General features: G+C 60.9%; 2 protein-coding genes across 7 annotated transcripts in view; one reads left to right on the top strand and one right to left on the bottom strand.

The window, feature by feature from the left end:
- The first annotated feature begins 430 nt into the window (after positions 1-430).
- On the top strand, positions 431-8,974 carry CUNH19orf81 (chromosome unknown C19orf81 homolog). 2 transcript variants are annotated; one of them, XM_036437626.2, is made up of 5 exons: positions 431-653; positions 4,310-4,382; positions 4,479-4,599; positions 6,474-6,613; positions 7,495-8,974. In XM_036437626.2, exons 1-5 carry the CDS (start codon positions 431-433, stop codon positions 7,688-7,690), a joined length of 753 nt encoding a protein of 250 aa, XP_036293519.1. In that variant the 3' UTR covers positions 7,691-8,974. The 2 variants fall into 2 exon arrangements, 1 of the variants encoding a protein (XP_036293519.1); XR_006741619.1 differs by lacking the exons at positions 431-653; positions 4,310-4,382; positions 4,479-4,599; positions 6,474-6,613 and adding an exon at positions 7,045-7,300 and having other exon boundaries at positions 7,495-7,615.
- An 865-nt stretch (positions 8,975-9,839) lies between these two features.
- The window catches only part of SHANK1 (SH3 and multiple ankyrin repeat domains 1), a 54,340-nt gene continuing 44,650 nt past the window's right edge, over positions 9,840-19,529 (bottom strand). For 3 of the 5 annotated variants that reach the window (XM_036437620.2, XM_036437621.2, XM_036437622.2), the window contains 3 exons: positions 19,324-19,420; positions 14,120-17,324; positions 9,841-11,198 (listed from right to left, as the gene is read on the bottom strand). In XM_036437620.2, the coding sequence (XP_036293513.1) occupies positions 10,484-11,198; positions 14,120-17,324; positions 19,324-19,420 (4,017 nt within the window). In that variant the 3' untranslated portion in view covers positions 9,841-10,483. Of the gene's footprint in view, positions 11,199-11,625; positions 11,707-14,119; positions 17,325-19,323; positions 19,421-19,529 lie in introns of all 5 variants that reach the window. The other 2 variants (XM_045581622.1, XM_045581623.1) reach the window with 2 other exon arrangements.

Here is a 19,529-nt window from a genome sequence, read left to right as displayed (position 1 = left end):
GGGAGAGGTGGGGAGAGGGGCCTGGAGACAGGGAGAGGGAGAGGGGGTCGGAGAAGAGCAGGCAACTACGAATGAATAGAGGGGAGGACGGGGGCCGGGGGCGATGTTGGGGAAATTGATAAAGGAAGCGACAGGGAAGATGGAACCAGGAAGGGGGAGAGAAATGGCGAGGAAGGTATCCAAGAAATCAAGGGCAAGTGTGGATGATAGATGGAGAGAGAGATTAGGAGATAGGGAAACCAAATTGGGAGAGAAGGAGAGGGGGAGGGGGTCAGAGAGATGGGGGGAGAATGAAGGAGAGAGAGGGAGAGAGAGGGGTGAGAGGAGAGACTCCAGGAGACAGCGAGAGCCAGGGGAAGCAGCAGGGAAGTGGGAGAGAAGGGCCTGGGCCCCCGAGTTGCCCCCCAAGGTCAGGGGCAGCAGGATCTTCATGCGGTCTCAGCCGGCCCGTTCTCCTGCCCTGAGTGTGCCCCGGAGGGTCACAAAAGAAGAGGAGAAAGGAAGGACAAGAAGGAGCTGGGATGGGTGGCTCAGTCACAGCAGTTCTTCCCACCCTCCTGAGACACCCCCCACCCGCCTTCCCAGGATACAGCAAGAGGGGGAGCCCCTGAGCTCCTCCGCCCTGGGCACCCCCAGCACGCACAGGGAATCAGGTATACTAAGCTGGGTCTGTCTGTAAGCGTGCACGTGCGTGCGTGCGTGCGTGCGTGCGTGTGTGTGTGTGTGTGTGTGTGTAGGTGGGGGGTAGCGTGGGAATTTTCTTCATGTATTGAGTGGTAGACTCGGCCTGTGGTATGGCCTCCATTAGTCACTGGTCTTCCCAAGAGAGAGCCACCCAGATTCTTAGGTCGACTAGTACTCTTTGGACCTCACACTACATTTCCCATGAGCCTCTGCAGTTCCCTGGCCAATATTCTGGACACAGAACTACATTTCCCATGAGCCTCTGGGGCCCCACCTACTCTTCCGAGGCCATTATCTCCCTCTGAAGCCCTGCCCTGATCCCTCACACTCTCCATTATTTTAAAATATATTTTTATTGATTTTGTACAGAGAGGAAGGGAGAGAGATAGAGAGAAACATCAATGAGAGAGTCATCGATTAGCTGCCTCCTGCACACCCCCTATGGGGATATGCCCACAACCAAGGTACATGCTCTTGATCGGAATCGAACCCGGGACCTTTCAGTCCCCAAGCCGACACTCTATCCATTGAGCCAAACCGGTTTCGGCTCTTCTTTTTTAATTAATTAATTTTTAATTGATTTCAGAGAGGAATGGAAAGGGAGAGAGGGAGAAACATTAAGGATGGGAGTCATTGATCGGCTGCCTCTTGCATGCCCTCTACTGGGGATTGAGCCCCTATCCCAGGCATGTGCCCTGACTGGGAATCCAACCCTGACCTCCTGGCTCCATAGGTTAATGCTCAACCACTGAGCCACACCGGCTGGACCCTCACACTTTTCTTGTCTTCCACACTGAGCTCAGCATCTTCCCCAAAAGTCACCCCTTCTCCCTGTTTCCCATCTTCTACTGGCCCCATTGCCAACCTGATCACTGGGCTAGATCCCAGGTGCTGCCCCCAGCCCCTGCCATGGCCATCAGTCCCCAGCCCCATCTTCCCATCCACTCTCCCTGCCCACCCCTGCCGCTGCATCCCACAGCCCCAGATCAGCTCTTGTCCTCTTTCCTTGGACCTTTTCTCAGCCTGACTGCCTTGATCTCCAGTTTCTCCCCTCCAGCCACTGCCCACGTGGCTCCAGATGGGTCTTCCTGGCACCAGCGCGGATTCTGTCTCTCCCCTGCTCACAGCTCCCCTTCTTTCTTCATCACTCCAGGGACAGAGTCCCAGACCTTCAGCCTGGTGGTCCAGGCCCCTTGTGGCTTGACACCAGCCGACAACCTCAGGCTCAGCTTCCAGGGCTCCCAACTTGCACACTCATTCATTGCCTCATTCAACATTTACTGAATAATGTATCTGGGTAAAGGTGCATTTGCCTAGCACAGTGGTCAGCAAACTGCGGGTTGAGAGCCACATGCAGCTCTTTGGCCCCTTGAGTGTGGCTCTTCCACAAAATACCACGGACTGGCTGAGTCTATTTAGAAGAAGTGGCATTAGAATAAGTTTAAGTTTTAAAAATTGGGCTCTCCAGCCGAAGGCGGTTTGGCTCAGTGGTAGAGCGTCGGTCTGCAGACTGAAAGGTCTCAGGTTCGATTCCGGTCAAGGGCATGTACATTGGTTGTGGGCACATCCCCAGTAGTGGGTGTGCAAGAGGCAGTTGGTCGATGTTTCTCTCTCGTCGACGTTTCCAACTATCTTTCTCCCTTCCTCTCTGTAAAAAATCAATAAAATATATATTTTTAAAATTGGGCTCTCCAAAGGAATTTCAATGGTTGTACTGTTGATATTTGGCTCTGTTGACTAATGAGTCTGCCACCACTGGCCTAGCAGGCAATAGAAAATGAGACTTAGTGTAAAGGATAAGAAAGTCATGCCGAAACAGGTTTGGCTCAGTGGATAGAGCGTCAGCCTGCAGACTGAAAGGTCCCAGGTTCAATTCTGGTCAAGGGCATGTACCTTGGTTGTGGGCACATCCACAATAGGGGGTGTGCAAGAGGCAGCTGATCGATGTTTCTAACTCTCTATCCCTCTCTCTTCCTCTCTGTAAAAAAAATCAATTATATATATATATATATATATATATATATATATATATATATATATATATATATTTTTTTTTTTTTTTTTAAAGAATAAGAGAGTCATTATCTCACCCAAAATGAAGCCCCCAGGTGGGGCGGGTTTGGTTGAGTCAGCAGCTCAATGATGCCATGGAGAGCTGTGTCCATTTCCATGCATTTTGGTCAGGAATAGAGTCCCTGTGCACGCCAGCTAACCTCATGGTCACAGGATGGCTGCGCAGTCCCAGGCATCACTTCCAGGGCCTTCATCTTCAGAACTCCCAAACGGTCCATATTTCACTGATCACGCTGATCTCAACTGCTGGCAGCAGGAATGAAATGATCACAATTATTTAGTCAGCTCAACCACCAGGTGGAAGAGTTTTTTAAAAACCAATACCTAATTGCACTTCAGATCCAATTTAACCTGAATCTCTAGGACTGGGGTGTTAGCATCTATCTAGTTTTTATTTTTAAATATATTTTTATTGGTTTTAAAGAGGAAGGGAGAGGAGGAGAGAGATAGAAACATCAATGATGAGAAAGAATCATTGATCAGCTGTCTCCTGCTCTTGCCCTCCCTCCCCCTCCCCCACTGGGGATCAAACCAGCAACCTAGGCAGGTGCCCTTGACTGGAATCGAACCCGGGACCCTTTAGTTTGCAGGGCGAGGCTCTATCCACTGAGCCAAACCGGTTTTGGCGCCGACACCTAGATTTTTATCCTGATCCTAGCGCTTTGGGCTCTGTGACCTTGGGCAGGCCACTTGGCCTCTCATGTGCTTCCGTTCCATCATTTGCTAAACTCCACTGTCCCAGAAAGCTGTCATGCAGACGCCATGGGAAGCACTTGTGAGCGTGCTTGGCTCTTGAAAAGGGACAGTAACCATGGAGTTACTAAGTGGACGGAGAAGGAGACTCTTGTGTTGGAGGGATGGAGGGAGATGGTCAGCGAGGTCAGCAGGAGCGACCACACACAGGGCAGGTGCTTCTCAAAGGGGATCTTGTCAGAATGCTCGTTCTGACCCAGGAGGTCTGGGGTGGACCCTGAAGGCAAGAGGAAGCCGCTGATGGTTGTGAGCATGGGATGCTGGGATGTACAATCCCCTCCACTGCTCTGTGGGAACATGCAGGGGGTGGGAGGACGGGGAGCAGAGCCCCGAAGTCAGAGAGCACCAGGAGCACCGTGGTGACAGCTCAGTGCTGGAGGCAGCCCGTGCTGGCTCACAGGAGCCCATGGCTGAGTTTTGCGAACTGGTTGTTAAAATTGTGGGTAGCGGAAACCGGTTTGGCTCAGTGGCTAGAGCATCGGTCTGTTCGATTCCGGTCAAGGGCATGTACATTGGTTGCGGGCACATCCCCGGTAGGGGGGTGTGCAGGAGGCAGCTGGTCGATGTTTCTCATCGATGTTTCTAGCTCTCTAGCTCTCTCTCTTCCTCTCTGTGAAAAATCACGTGCAGGTAGAACTTGAGGATTGTAGAGGAAGAGGAAAATGCGAGGCGGCTAGCCACTGGCCATGAAGGTCCAGTGAGCCACCTTGAGGTTGTGTAGAAGGGCCAGTCAAGTTCCAATCAGGAGGCTTCATCGCACGGGAGGAGCGCTCAGGGAAGCTGGCTTCTCTGTCTCCAGGGGCCCTCCGTGCGGACCTCGAGGCCTCGGAAGAGAACCAGGCTTGGAGCCTGTGCCGGTCCAACAAATACTCGTGAGTCGCCCCTGGCCCCCTGATTTCCGACATCAGCACCCTGGACAGCGACCCCCGGCCTTGGCGCTCGCGGCTGCCCATGGGCTCTCTTCCCAGGAAGCAGTACCTGCGCCAGGTCATAGCAGAATATGAAAGTCTGGACCGAGAGCTCCCGTGCATCCGGAAGTTCCTCATGGCCCCCACCGCCGAGCCCCTCTGCCTGTGCATGGAGGTCTCGGTGAGTGGCCCCTCGCCCTGCGGCCCTGGCTGGGGTGGTGGAAAGGGCACAGGCTCTGGGTTTACCAGCTGCGGGCTTGGCACCAGCACAGGTTGCTGAAAATTGATTGTGAATTTTGGGTCAATTGGCAAATGTATCACTGCTAATCCCAGAGGGGCAGGGGGAGGGGGAGGACCAGGGGCAGAGAGGGGGGAGACTGAGGACAAAGGGAATCTGCCCGCCCAGTGGTCGGCAAACTCATTAGTCCACAGAGCCAAGTACCAATAGGGCAGCGATTGACATTTCTTCGGAGAGCCACATTTTTTAAACTTCAACTTCTTCTAACGCCACTTCTTCCAAATAGACTCGCCCAGGCCGTGGTATTTTGTGGAAGAGCCACACTCAAGGGGCCAAGGAGCCGCATGTGGCTCGAGAGCCACAGTTTGCCGGCCACTGTTTGTGCATCTACTCTGAAATTCCGTAAAGTTTACAGCTATAGCAAGCACCTACGAAAAGGCTCGTGTTTTTAGTAGATCCCGTGAACTGGTGATTCAGTGTACAGATCCTTTGGCAGCCCTGACCTCGGTCAGAGATAACTATCAGGGTCTCACTCGGGCAGGAGCTGAGCGAGAAGACTGGGCGTTAGTGGACATTCCCATTGTCAGGTGCCACTCAGAGGCCCTCCCTCGGCGGTCTGGGTGACTTCACCCCAGCCAAGGTCTGCTGTCCTCACTTTAGCAACAAATCTCCATCCCATTGTTCCTCTTCTTTATGGGTTTGAACGTGGGACCTCCTTCCTTCCCCCAACCCCCAAAGCTTGCCTTCCTGGAGACCAATTTTATGACTTCCTTTTAGTTCCTCTAAAATGCTATGACGATGACATTTCTTGGTACTGTCATGCTGAAAATGTGATAATGACTAATGTGTGCTTCTGATCATTAAATAGACTCACAGGAAGTTAAAACTCAGGAAGTTAAAACTCCCGATGACCCTTAGTTCTTTGACAACAGAACATCTAATCCTGTGGTTACTAACCTTTGGGACCTCACGTACCACCAGTGGCTCGGGGACCACCGTTGGTGACTGCTGATCTAATCTATATATATAAAAGCATAAGCGACCAAATGACTGGTTGACTGGTCGCTATGACATGCACTGACCACCAGGGGGCAGACACTCAACGCAAGAGCTGCCCTCTGGTGGTCAGTGCACTCCCACAGCGGGAGCGCCACTAAGCTAATGGATGGACGCCAGATACTACCCAGCTCATAGCTGCCCAGCACAGCTGTGGTGGCAGGAGCCTCTTCTGCCTCTGGCAGCGCTACTGAGCGGAGCAGTGGGCGGGGATGAGCGGGAGCAGGCAGAGCCCCACTGTGCTAGAGTTCTTTCCCAGCCGCCTGCTGCTTTGTGCACTTCTATGGGGATCGGGCCAGAACCGGCAGTGCGGCATCTCCCCAGGGGTCACTGATTGCAGGAGGGCGCAGGCCAGGCTGAGGGACCCCACTGGTGCACACATCTGTGCACTGGGTCTCTAGTATGAATATGAGAGGGAAAGTGTGTGACTTAAATCTTTGCGAAAATCTTCAAGAGCTGCTGAAAGCTTGCCATCCCGTGCAGGCTGCTGGGGAGGTTTTCGGTAGATTGGTCAAGTGGGCCCCATTGGTGGCTTCTGACCAATCAGTTGGTGAGAATTGATATTTTGGAGAATGACCTTGAACCCCACTCTGTCGAGAGAAGGATGGGACCCTTTGATCAGGTGTGATCCTTGCCCCTGGAATGCCACCTGGGACTCTGGCAAGTTCTGCAAGTAGAGTTTGGGGGGTGGGGGGGTGGAACTTCTGAACCCGGAATGTACCCGGTGTCACCGGCTGAAGCTTGCTCTCTGACTCCCCCAGCCTGAGCAGGACCTTACCCACCTAGAGGTGCTGGAGGCGCTGGAGGCCGAACTACCGGGGGCCATGGAGAGCGGCTGCGTGAGCAGCATCCGCTTTGAGAACATGAACGTCATCTGTGGGACCGCGGGGCGCAGGAACCGGTGAGCCCATGGTGGGCCTGGGGCCTGGAGAGGCGGTAAAGGTGGAGCGTGGAGAGGCAGGGCAGGGCCTAACGGGAGCTGGAGGAGCAGACCCTGGGGGACTTGAGATGGGGGCGGGGCTTGGAGGGTGGGGCCTGTTTGGAGGGGCGGGGCCTACTTGGAGGGGGTGGGGCGGGGTCCAAGGGGCTGAGGGCGGGTCCGGGAAGTTAAGGTGGGGGGAAGGGCGGGGCCTGGAGCATCTGGAGAACAGAGTTTATGTAAGGCGAGATGATGAAGAGTTTGATGGGAACAGGGAAGGGAGCCAAGCGTGATGTGCGCGGTCAAGGGGCAGGGCCAGGTGAGATCAGAGAGAAGGCGGGAGCTGAAGTGAAGGGATTTTTAATCGCTCAGGTGATGGATGAACAGGACAGGCCAGACCGAGGCGTGGGGACCGGGCCTGGACTGAGCACATTGCAGGGGCGGGGCCCAGAGTGATTGGCGTGTGGCTGGGGGCGGGTCCAGGAGGGACAGACGGAAGCCCTCGCCTAAGAGCCACACTGACAGGCGGGGCTTGGACGGAAGAGGGGGCGGGGCCTAGAACTGCTGGGTGAAGGTCTGGCCAGGGAGCGGCGGTTTGAAAGCGAACAGGACGAAAGCTTAGAGGACGAAAGCCAGGCTGAGAGGGAGGACGGGGCCTAGAGTGACCCAGTGAGGGCCGAAGGGCAGGGCTGGGGAGGGGTTTCGGGACGGGGCGGGGGGCGGGGCTGGTTGAGGAACCGGAGTGGGTAAACGCACAGGGACCCGGCAGGGACACCGCGACCATCCAAGGCGGGGCCGGGAGCACCAGCGATCACTGGCCGTCTCCACCCCGGCCCCTCTGCCCCCGGCCCGGCCCCTCTCAGGTGGCTCATCACCGTCTCGGACTTCCAGACCCGCTCGCGCCTGCTGCGCTCGGGGCTCCGCCTCCGCGGGTCGGCGCACCCGCTGCTGCGCCACGACGAGCTGCTGCTGAGCGACTACCGCCTGCACCTCCGCCGCTCGCTGGTCCGACGGCGCATGCTCGAGGCTCTGGGGGCGGATCCCACCGAGGAAGACTGACAGCTGGGGGGCGGGCTCTGGCCGCGCATGCGCACCGCCTGGCCGGTTCAGGCTATTCACCCGGAGCCCCCCCTCCCCCCACCCCCACCCCCCGGCCCGCGAGGAAAGGGGGCGCGTCCTCCCCACGAAGGAGGCGGGGCCGGCTCGAGGGGGTGGATACTGTGAGTTTAATTATAAAGAATGACCTGGTACAAAAGCCATTTCTCTCTGCAAAATCTTGTTGGGTAGCCAGGGGAGATGATGAGGGGGGAAGGGTCGAACCCCCATAATAGGATCCCACCTTCCTAGTCTCCCCCCTACCCCCCGCCCCGTCCCTGCAAACGGACGCCTGGGTCCCAGGGCCCTCAGGGATGGACTGAGGCCCGCGTCCCGACCCCACGCTCGGCGGGAAGCGGACGTCCAGCCCCGCCCCCCTCTTCCTCCTCCTCCCACCCCCCTTGGAAGACAATTCTCCGGGCTTTTATTTCAGGTTTTTGTTTGTGTGTTTTTTTTCTGGATTTTTTTGTGTGTTCTAGGGTTTTGTTTTTCCTTGTATTTTCTTTTGATATTGTAACTTTTTGCTTTGTCTCTCCTCTCCTCCCGCGCTGCAACCCCATCCAGGCCCTTCCCCCTCCCACCCCTACCTCTCCTCCCCCCTCCCCACTCCCTACTCCCTCCCCAACCCCGCGGCACCCATCCAGAATGAACAAGCCCTTGATAGACGGGCGCCGCGCAGGCCCCCTGCGGACGGGGGGCATCCGACAAGGGGGAGGGGGCGGGGAGGGGCCCAGCGCCGCCTCCACCCCCTCCTCGCCGCCCCTCCCCCCTCCCAGGACCCTCCCGCAAGGTTCCCCGCAGATCCCTGACGTGGTGAGGGGAGAGGGCTGCAAGCACCCTCCCCCCGTGGACGGAGCCCCCCCTCGGGGGTGGGGGCGGCAGAGGGGGAATGGGCTTGGGGGAAGGAGGGGGCGCTCCCTTCTTTGGCAGCTGAACATGGGGGACCTGAGGGCGATGCCCTCCCCCCTTTACCCACAGAGGGGACGGGGCTTCCCAGGGGAAGGGGTTTAACATTCCCAAGCCCCAGGAACAGAGGGGGGAGGGGGCGTGCAGGGAGGAACAGCCATGCTGGAGGGGGCAGTTTCTCGGAGAGACTGGAGGGTTAGAGGGCGGAGAGGGGGGACACGACGGCCTTCGTGCAAAATGGAAAGACAGACGGCCGGGAACGACAGACTGGGAGGAGCGCGGGGAGGGAGCCTGCGCCAGAGGGCACAGCCTTCAGCCGGGAGGGGACGCGGGGGGAGCAGGACGTGATCCTCTCTGGCCGGAGAGGGAGAAGCGCGTGGAGACGGGAGAGAACGGGCAGAGAGGAGGCTGCGGAGCGGTTCCTTCCCGGGACAGAACACACGGGCGCCGGCCGGGACAGGAAGCGGTCAGACAGGCCCGGGTGTGGAGGGGGCCCCCGGGAGTGTGGAGGGGGCCCGTGTGCAAAAGGCAAGTGTTCCCCAAAGGGAGATGGAGGACGTGGCCCAGGAGCTGACAAGAACGAGTCGAAACTCAGGAATGAGAGCGCAGCAAAGCCGGGGTGCGAGGGCATCCTGAAGGAACAGAGAGGGGCTTCCGGGACGGAAGTGCGGGAGGATGCGTGTGCAAGAATGCGTGTGCGAGACGGTCCACAAAAGAGGCGATGGGGGTGGACAAAGATGACGAAGAGGAAGGAAGGGGCGAGAGCGCGGGAGCCCGGCAGGGAGGAGAGGAATGAGCATGGAGAGAGAAACAGTCCCCGGGAAGCCACGCGATGGAAGTGACAGGGCGAGGGGGCGGGGCAATGAGGGGCGGGGCAACGAGGGGGCGTGGTCGGGTGTCACGTGGCAGGCGGCGGCGGGCAGGGGAAGGATGTCGGGTTCCAGAATAAGAGGGCAAAGTGCTTAAAGAAATCGGAGGCGAGCATGTCCGGAGAGACGCGCCGGACGGACGGACGGCGGGTGTGCAAGGGCTGAAGGGAGAGAAGGGGATTCCAGAGAATCGGCGTGTGCATGGAGCCTGGGAGCGTGGGGGGAAGAGGGGGAGGAGGCGGGTGTCCCAAGTGTGTCTGCAGCAAGGGCCCGGAGGTTCCCAGGAGGAGGTGCATGGGGCATAAGCAAGCGTGCAAGCCGGAGCCGGGAGCGCGGGGCGATGAGCGCGAGGGGAGCAGAGCTGAGGCCTCGCAGGCCAGAAGCAAAGGCGGCGGCGTGTGCAAGACGGCGAGGGGGCAAATTTGTGCAAAATTGTAGCCGAGGGAGCGGGGAGAGGCAAGCAGGCGTGCAAAGGGGCGTGCAAGAGGCTGGGTGGGGGGGGCCGCTGTGTGTGCTGAGGGAGGGGAAGGCGGGGAGAACGGAGGGGCCTGGAGAAGGGGGGAAGGATTGGTTGTTGGAGGGGTGGCAGGTGGTGGAATCTGAGGGCACCCCCTTCCCCTGCGGCCTGGGGGACGACCCTCCCCCCCACCCAGTCAGGCTCGGGGCTGGCCCTCTATGGCTGTCGGTCCCCCCTCCCCGGAATCGACCCTTCCCTCCTCCTCCTTCCCCCTCCGGTCTCTTCCGTGCCCGCCCCCTCGGCTCCCAGCTGCACACACAGTCCCGTTAGCTGCCCCCTCCGGCGAGGTGCAAATGTCTGGCTGGAATCAGGCCACCCGGTGACCTCCAGCCTCGGGAGATGGGGGCAGGGCACAGTTGTAGCAAGGCCCCTGGCCCGGGGAGAGAATAACGGTCAGGGGTCAGAGGTCCGGAGGCCGGCGAGCCCCAGCGTTCCGCGGACGGGCTGGTCCGTCCGGGCCAGCCATCACCTCTCCAGGAAGAATTTGAGAGCCCGGTCGATGTTCATGCGGTGGCCCACGCGGGTCACGCCCAGGTCCACGTAGTCCTCCTTGGTCAGGGCGGGCAGGTGGGAGCCGTCGATCTCGTGGTCCAGGAAGCGGGCCCGGTGCTCGGCCAGGCCCAGCCACTCGAGCCAGTCGGCCACGTCGAACTTGGTCCAAAAGCCCAGGGGCTTGGCGCCGAAAGGCTTGTCCGGGGGCAGCGAAAGCAGGCGGGTCGGCGAGAGGGAGCGGGAGGCCCCGGACAGGGCTCCCCCGAGGCCCCCGGACATCCCGGGGTGCGGTGGCACGAAGACCGGGGCGAAGGGGTCGGCCGAGCCTCCGGCCCCTCCCGTGGGAGAGCTTCGGATGTCAAAGAGGCCCGGGTAGAGGGGTCCGGAAGGCAGGATGGGCAGGGACGAGGGCCGGGGCGCAGGGCTGACCTTGTGCTCCGACGCGGGCAGGAGCGAGGGGCTGGGCGCCCGGCGGAGCAGGGGCGGCCGCATCTCGAACTCCACGCCCTGGAGGTGGCGGGTGGACGCGGAGGAGGCGGCCGAGGGCGAGGTGGCCCCCGGGGCCGCGGCGGCGGCGGAGGGGACTCCGGTCCCCGTGGGCAGCGGCGGCAGGGGCGTTTTGGGCCAGTTCTGAAACAGGCTGCTCACGGGTTTGGTGAGGAGGGAGGACTGGGAGTCTTCGGACAGTCTGGAATGTGACAAGGGGGGCGGGGTGGAGGGCAGGGGGTGGGGGTGGGGTGAGGGCAGGTGAGAAAGAGGAACAGGTCCAGATGGAGGGAGAGAGGAAGGAAGGAAGACATAGGGGCGGGGTCAAGAGATAGAGAAGAGAGAGAAGGAGCGAGTTGGGGGCGGGGGAGGGGGAAGATGGATGTCAGGACAGAGATGGAGGGAAGAGAGAAATGAGAGGACAGGGAGAGGGTGACAGTCGAGAGAGATGAAAGAAAAAGAGACATTAAGTGATAATAATCATCATCTCCACCACTTACTGATGCTCACGTGTGCCAGGCATTGTTCTACGTGCTTTGCGCATCGCATCTCAATTGAGCACCCCCCACGGCCGCCCCGGTGCGGGTTGCTGTTTATTGTCGTCGGCACAGAGAGGTTAAGGAACTTGCCTAAGGACACACAGCCAGGAAGTGGCAGAGCCCGGTTAGATGGCACCGAAGTCTGAGCTCTTAACCACTATTCTATACTGCCTTTTGGGTTATGGCCAGTCACAGCGGAGTGGAAGACAGGGAGACGGTGGGAGAGGAACAAAAAGAAGGTGAGCATTGGGGGGAGAGAGAGATGGAGGGGGGCGGGGAACAGAGAAAGAGAGAGAGATGAGGAGAGGGAGATGAAAGAGAGAAGAAACGAGGGGAGGAAAAGGTTCCCCTCATCCCTTTAGCTCCCTCCGGAACAGTCCAGCCTCAGGGGGTTTGAACTGGCTGTTCCCTCTGCCTAGCTCGCTGTTCCCCCAAGCAGCTCTGGGTTTGCTTCCCTCCCCCCTCCTCCAGTCTCTACTCCTCTTGCTCTTGAGGGACCTTCTCTATCCATCCCCTTACTGCATGCCCTCCCCCGGCCCCCCAAACTGCAGTTATTTTGCCGTCTGGCCTCTCCCTCTGTCTCATTAGGCTGTGAGCTCTGAGGGCAACACTTTGCCTGTCCTGTCCACTGGGGGGCGCCCTCTCACCCATAAGGGCACCCGGCACCTAGTAGGTGGTAAATAATCGGTTCAGCTGTTGCCTACATTAAGCATCCTTTTCTCTATCCAAAATACTTAAGCATCCTCAATGGGCCCTAACCAGTTTGGCTCAGTGGATAGAGCTTTGGCCTGCGGACTGAAATGTCCTGGGTTCGATCCCGGTCAAGGGCATGTACCCTTCGTTGTGGGCACATCCCCAGGAGGAGGTGTGCAGGAGGCAGCTGATGGATGTTTCTTTGTCATTGATGTTTCTAACTCTATCTCCCTTCCTCTCTGTAAAAAATCAATAATCTATGTATCTATCTATCTATCTATCTATATAGATAGATATAGATATAGATATAGATATTTTTAAAGAATCCTCAATGGCCGAAACCGGTTTGGCTCAATGGATAGAGCGTTGGCTTGGGGACTGAAGGGTCCCAGGTTCGATTCCGGTCAAGGGCATGTACCTTGGTTGCGGGCATATCCCCAGTGGGGGGTGTGCAAGAGGCAGCTGATCGATGACTCTCTCTCATCGATGTTTCTAACTCTCTATCTCTCTCCCTTCCTCTCTGTACAAAATCAATAAAAATATATTAAAAAAAAAAGAATCCTCAATGGCCTGATAAAGCCACGTTCAAAGGACATCAGACCTTCAAACAATTAGAGTGAACTCCACAGATGGGCAGGGAATTTAAAAAACACACAAAACCTCGCTTCATTCTCTGGGGTGTCTAAATCAGGAATGTGACTCTACTTTCCCTAAGACTAGAGTGAACTTGAACTTGGCGATCCCAGCTGGCCAGCTGCTTTGGAACACATAGGCACCATCGGGGGGGTGGGGTCATTCCCCATCTATGCTTGCTGGGTGTTTGTAAGAGGCCCCGCCCCTCCTCCAGCTCAGGTTATCACAATGGCCTCTGCAGGCCTTTTAGGTGGGTGCTATGGTAAGGTGACCAGACGTCCCACTTTTTGGCGGGACAGTCCCGCGGGACGTCTGGTCACCTTATGCTATGGTGATTCCTTTGCCTACGGCCACCCAGTTAGAAAACGCAGGGCTGGCTCCAGGACCACACACCTAACCACCGTGCCCTAACGCATCTGGTCTTGAGGCCCCCCACTCCCCTCCAGAGGGCTCAAGGGACTGGCAGATTTCAGCGGTCTTCAGAACTGACAACCCGAGAAGGACACAGACATCTGCAAGTTTGTGCTCCAATCTCCTTGGCTGCCCTGACCGTTTTGGCTCACTGGATAGAGCGTCGGCCTGCGGACTGAAGGGTCCCAGGTTCGATTCCGGTCAAGGGCATGTACTTTGGTTATGGCACACCCCCGGTAGGGGGCGTGCAGGAGGCAGCTGATGTTTCTCTCTCATCGATGTTTCTAACTCTATCCTTCTCCCTTCCTCTCTGTTAAAAAAAAAAAAAATCAATATATATATATATATATATATTTTTTTTTTTAGCCGAAACCGGTTTAGCTCAATGGATAGAGCGTCAGCTTGGGGACTGAAAGGTCCCGGGTTCGGTTCCGGTCAAGGGCATGTACCTTGGTTGCGGGCATATCCCCAGTAGGGGGTGTGCAAGAGGCAGCTGATGGATGACTCTCATCGATGTTTCTAACTCTCTATCTCTCTTCCTCTCTGTACAAAATCAATAAATATATATATATATATATATATATATATATATATATATATATATATATATATATATATATTTAATCTCCTTTGTTGGTAACTCTTTTGGTTCATGGGCTGTGGGTTGTCATGGTGATGGGAGGAGACCACAGACGCTACTGAGATAAAGGGGAAGCATGCTTCTTTAAGGGCAAATGTCGGGGAGCCAGCCCGGCTCCTGATTTCTTCCTACCCCCTGGGATCTTACAGGGCTCCGGGGAAGGTGGACTCTGGCTTCCTCGGCCCCCGACCCGCAGTCCCCGCTCACCTCTGCCGCTGCAGGGAGGAGGTCCTCTCGGGGACGTAGCTAGCTCCCCCGTGGTGGCTGTCCGTGCTCCCGCCGCTGCCGGCCCGGGCCCAGGGCAGGGCGCCCCCCGCCGCCGAGGAGGACGAGCCCCCGAACTGCTGGAGCTTGGAGCTGAGTTCGCTGATGATGCTGGCTTTCACGGTGGCCAGGGCGGAGGCCTGCGCGGGGGCCAGGGGCCCGGGCAGCGGCGGCGGCGGCGGGCCGGGGCCCTCCTCCCAGGGCAGCAGCTTCCGCGGCAGGGACGACGCGGACGACGACAGGGGCACCACCGGCGGCCCGTCCGGCTCCACAGCCACCGGACCCCCCGTCACACCCGCCGCCGAGGGTCCCGAACAGCCGCTCAGGGCCAACAGCCCGTCCGTCCCGGCCCCGGTCACGGAGACGGTGGGGCTCGTGGGGGTGACGGGGTCGCGGAGGCCCCCGCCGGGGCTGGAGCGCAGGCCCCCGCCGCCGGCCCCCAGGGCCCGGCTGCCGCGGAGCTTAGACGGAGTCATGGGGTACGGGGGGCCGGAGGGGCCGCTGCCCCCGAAGGCCTGGCCGTCCAGGTAGGCCACGTAGGTGTCCAGCAGCTCCGGCCCGGCGGCCACCCCGGTCCCAGGGCCCCCGCCGCCGCCCGCGCTGCCGCCGCCCTCGGCCGACAGGCTGCTGAGCGTGGACGCGCTGCTGATGGTCTCCAGCGGGTGGTCGCTGCTGCTCCGGCTGTCCACCTCCTCGATGCCGGAGTCCGTGCCGGGCGGGGGGTCCGGGCCGGGCTGGGGCGCGGGGGCGGCCGGGGCGGCGGCTGGGGCCGGCGGGCCGGGCGCGGGGGTGTCCCCCGGGGCCGCGGGCGCGCCCTGGGTCAGCGTGGCCACCTCGCTGTCGTAGGAGGTGAGGCTGGAGGCGGTGGAGTCCAGGGTGGGCGGGGCGGCGGCGCCGGGGGCCGCGGCGGCGGCGGCGGGGGGCAGCGGGGTGGTCGGGGTCGGGGGGTCCGGCAGGGGGTGCGGGGGCCCCGGCGTGAGCGGCGACTCGGGCTTCTCGAAGCTGTTGGAGAACTCCAGCGGCGGCGGCAGCGGCTCGGCGAACAGGAACTCGCCGTCCTCCACGTCCACGGAGGGGGCGGGCGGCGGCAGGACCAGCAGGGGGAGCCCGTTCTCCTCGCCGCCGCCGCCGCCGCCGCCGCGCGGGGAGGTGGGCGAGGCCGGGGCCACGGAGCGGCGCGGGCTGGGCGGCGCGGCGATCACCCCCGGGCCGTCCTCCGCGGGGGGACCCCGGCCCCCCGCGCCCCCGGCCCGCGGCTGGCAGTTCTCCAGGAACCGCACGTGCAAGGGCAGCCGCTCGGGCTCGTCGGCGGCCCCGGCCCGCCAGGCCTTGCTCACGCCGCCGGGGAGCGGCGCGGGGGGCTCCGGGCCCAGCTGCAGGAGGAGCGGCCCGACCCCCGACGCCGTGGGCGGCAGGCGGTGCAGCAGCGAGCGCCGCGCGGCGGGCGGGCTGGCCGTGAGCGGCTTCTCGGGGCCGCCCAGCCCCGCCCGGTACCCCAGCTCCCGGCGCGCGGGGTCCGGGGGGGCGGCGCCCCAGAGGCGCAGCACCGGCTCGTGGTGGTGGTGGGCGAGGGGCGAGTGGTGGTGGTGCGGGGTGGCGGGCGGCGGGACCTCGTAGCGGGGCGACGGCGGCCGGGCGGGCGGCTGCGGGGCGCCCCCGCCCTCCGACGACTCCTTGAGCGCCCTCTCGCGGGCCGCCAGCGCCAGGCCGAGCGGGGAGGAGGGGTCCAGGGCCTTGCCGGTGAGCGGGTGCACCAGGGGCCGCGGCGGCGGCAGGAAGCTGGTGAAGGCGCTGCTGCCCCCGCTGCTCCCGTAGGCGCGGCCGGCGGCGCCGTAGCCCCCGTAGCCGCCGCCGCCGCCGCCGGCCTCCAGGCGGAGGTAGGGCTCGGCGGAGAACATGCCCTCGTCGATGGACTTGGAGTGGCGCAGCCGCGGGCCCGGGGGCGCGCCCGAGCCCAGCGCGCCGTCGCCGCCGCCCTCCTCGTCGCCCGCGTCGGTGGAGAGGAAGAGCGTGGAGCGCCGGCGGGCCTCGCTCTGCCAGCCGCCCTCGCGCCGCGCCGCCCCCACCAGGGCCGCCCCGAACTGGCTGGTGAAGTCCAGGGTGGCCGGGCCGCTGGGCGAGGCGGGCGCGGGCGCGGGCGTCGGGGACGGCGGCGCGGGCGGCGCGGGGGAGCCGCCGGGCGCGGAGGAGGAGGAGCCGCCCGCGCCCTCGGGGCCCGGCTGCTGCGCCTGCGGCTGCTGCTGCTGCTGCTGCTGCGGCGGCGGCGGCGGCGGCTCGGCCTCGGTGCTGCTGCCCTGGCTGCTGCGGCCGCTGCTGCTGGTGGACGGCGCCTTGATGATGATGGTGGGGATGGGGATGGAGTTCTTCTCCGACGACGCGGCGGCCGCGGCGGGCGGCGGCGGCGGCTGCGGGGACGCGGGCGAGGCGGGCGCGGGCGAGGGCGCGGGCGGGAGGCCGCCCTTGTGCGGCTCGCCCTCCACCTTGGTCTGCTTGACCAGCGGGCCCTTGCGGCCGCGGCCCGAGCGCGCGGGCACGTACATGGCGGCGCTGGCGGCGCGCGGCGGCAGCTGGAAGTAGCGCAGCGCCGGGGCCTGCGAGGGGCCGCCCGCGCCGCCCGCGCCGCCGCCGTGGTGCGACGGGGACGCGGCGCCCGGCGTGGGGCTGGGCCCGCCGCCCCGCCAGCCGCGCAGGCTCGGCTGCGGCCCCAGGGCCAGGCGGGGCGGGGGGTCGTCGGGGGAGCCGCCCGTCTCCATCTCGGGCGGGTGCGGGGGGTGCGCGTGGTGGTGGTGCGGCTGCGGCGGCGGCGCGTGGTGGTGGTGGTGGTGCGGCGGGTGGTGCAGGGCGGGGGGCAGGGCCGCGCCGTGGTACAGGCCCTTCTCCCCCCGGCCGCCCAGGCGGGTGTCCGGAGGCGAGGGCCCGTCGAAGGAGGCCGGGGAGGAGGCGGGGAGGGCGCCGCCGGAGCTGGGGTTGAAGCGGGGGGAGGGCGTGAGGCGGCCCGAGATGGAGGGGGCGGGCGGCGTGCTGTAGGGGGGCTCGGGCGGGGACGTGGTGGGGGGCGGGGGGATGTCCTCCGAGCCGGGCACGGACAGGCTGCGGCTGAACTTCATGCTCGGGGGCGCTAGGTAAGGCCTGTCGTCCTCCGCAGCCCCTGGGGAGACACGGAGGAGGCAGGGATGGGACGGGGTGGGGGTCTCCCTGTTCTCCCCTCCCCCATTCCGCGGAGCCACATCCTCGGGAAAGGGATCATAATAACGATGTTGTTGTTGATGATGATGATGATGGCGCCCATACATGGGAGACCTTCCCAAGGATTCGTCCAGAGCTCCCCCAGCTACGGTGCATCCAAACCAGCTCGATGCAGGATGCAGTAACATAGCGCGTGCACCGCCCGACAGCAAAGGGGGCAAAGGGGGCTGGGGTGAAACTCAGCTGCACTTCCACCCCAGGCCAGGTGGGGGCGCCGTTTCTAATTCACACAGCCACACGGTACAGGCTGGTGGTGGCAGCCGCGGCTTGGGGTGAGGTGAGCGAAAGTGGCTTGATGTGCACTAATGATAGATTTCTTTATGCAATGAGCACATCAAACCTGGGGTTTCACAGGCAGAACTGCTCACGATGAAGCTACTAAGAGGGAGCTGCTGGCGGAATCTCAGAGGGCAGGCGGGGGTGGGTGGGTGGGTGGGTGGACAGAGATCAACCAAAGACCTTGTATGCATATATGCATAACCCAAGGACACAGGGCAACAGGGTGGTGAAGGCCTGGGGTGGAGGGAGGGTGTGGGAAGGGGGCTAGAAGGGGTTAGTGGGGGAAAGGAAGGGACATATGTAAGACTTTCAACAATAAAGATTTAATTAAAAAAATACAAAGATGAAAAAAATAAAGGTGTCTCTGCCATCGAGGACCTCAAACGGCACACACATAACAGCATGTGGACAAAAATAATAACTAGGAATTGACAGGTGATGTGACACACATAAAATAAATAAACAAGAGAGGGAGGCGTTTGGCAGGGGTGCGATGCTGTGTGGAGTTTGGGTGGATGGCATTAGGTAAATGATGAGAGGTAGGTAGATCTCACAGATGAGAGACCAAGCTGGTAGGCTGTGGACCCTGGAAGCTCAGGAAGCGCTAGACCCAATTACCGGACGACTCGGCGAAGAGTGGAGGAGTGAAGTCTTTGGCCAGCTTCTCGCCTGTCAGGGCTGTCTTTGATGCTCTCCTCCAAGCCTCTGGCTACTCTCTCTCTCTCCCTTGACCAGAGTCCCAGAGGCTCCATTCATTACTTCTCAGCTTAAGACTCCCACCTTTGTCTCGGGACCAATGGCTCTCTCCTGAGCTCCCGGCTCCCAGATCTGAATGCCACACCCACTTTGTGTCTCACCGGCATCTCAGACTTAGCGGGCCCCTCACCGAGCTCCTGACCTCCTCCTGCCCCTGGTCTCTGCCGCCTTAGCCAATGGCAGCTTGGTCCTACCCCAGGGCCTTTGCACGAGCTGTGCCTGCTGCCTGGAAGCCCTCCCCGCTGGGTACCTCCATGGCTCCTGGCTTTATTTCCACATTTCAGCCCAAACCTGCCCTCACCGGCACTTGTGACCTCTCTTATCATACTCTACGTTTTCTGTTTTTTCCATAGCACTTATCACCTTTAACAGACAGTATCACTTTCTTGTTTCTTATCCTTTTAGTATGTTGTCTGTCTTTCTATCATGTAAATGCCACAAGGGCTGGGCTCCTCAGTCCGTTTTCTTCTCTGACATATCCCCCCCCCCCCAAGTCTAACCTGGCATATGGTAGTGCTCAATAAACTCATGTAAAATGAATGAATGAATGAGTGAATGAATGAAGCCAAGTAAAAGAGAGAAGGAACCAGGGTCTGTGGTGGGGACGACATTCTGCGTCTGGGCCGGGGCAGCCATCTCCCCATTTTCTAGATGCAGAGCCCTCAGCCCAGAGAAAGAGAGCCACCTGCCCCAGGTCACACAGCTGGGAGGGACAAGGGCCAGGATCCACACCCAGGTCTGCCCGGCGCCACGGAACTGTGCTCGCGTCCCGGCCCCCCCGTTTCTGCTGAGAACGCCACCCTTGCAGGCTGCCCCTGCCTGCATCCCTGACACCCACGCTCCCGGTGGCAGTGACGGTGACATACCAATAGATTTTTGCCGGAGCATAAGCCCAGGTCCTGCAGGCAGGTAGGAAGGCCGTTCATAGCTCGGCTGCGAGCGGTGGTGGGGATCGAAGCTCGACTTTGGGGTGGCAGCCGGGGAGGAGAGAGAAGAGATAGCAAAGAAGGGTCAGTGCAAGGAAGATGCAGGCTCCTAGCCGGCCAAACCCCATCCCTGCTCCCGGTCCTTG

This window comes from Pipistrellus kuhlii, unplaced genomic scaffold (assembly GCF_014108245.1).
Source record: "Pipistrellus kuhlii isolate mPipKuh1 unplaced genomic scaffold, mPipKuh1.p scaffold_m20_p_145, whole genome shotgun sequence".
NCBI lineage: Eukaryota > Metazoa > Chordata > Mammalia > Chiroptera > Vespertilionidae > Pipistrellus > Pipistrellus kuhlii.
This window is presented reverse-complemented; position numbering and strand designations above follow the sequence as displayed.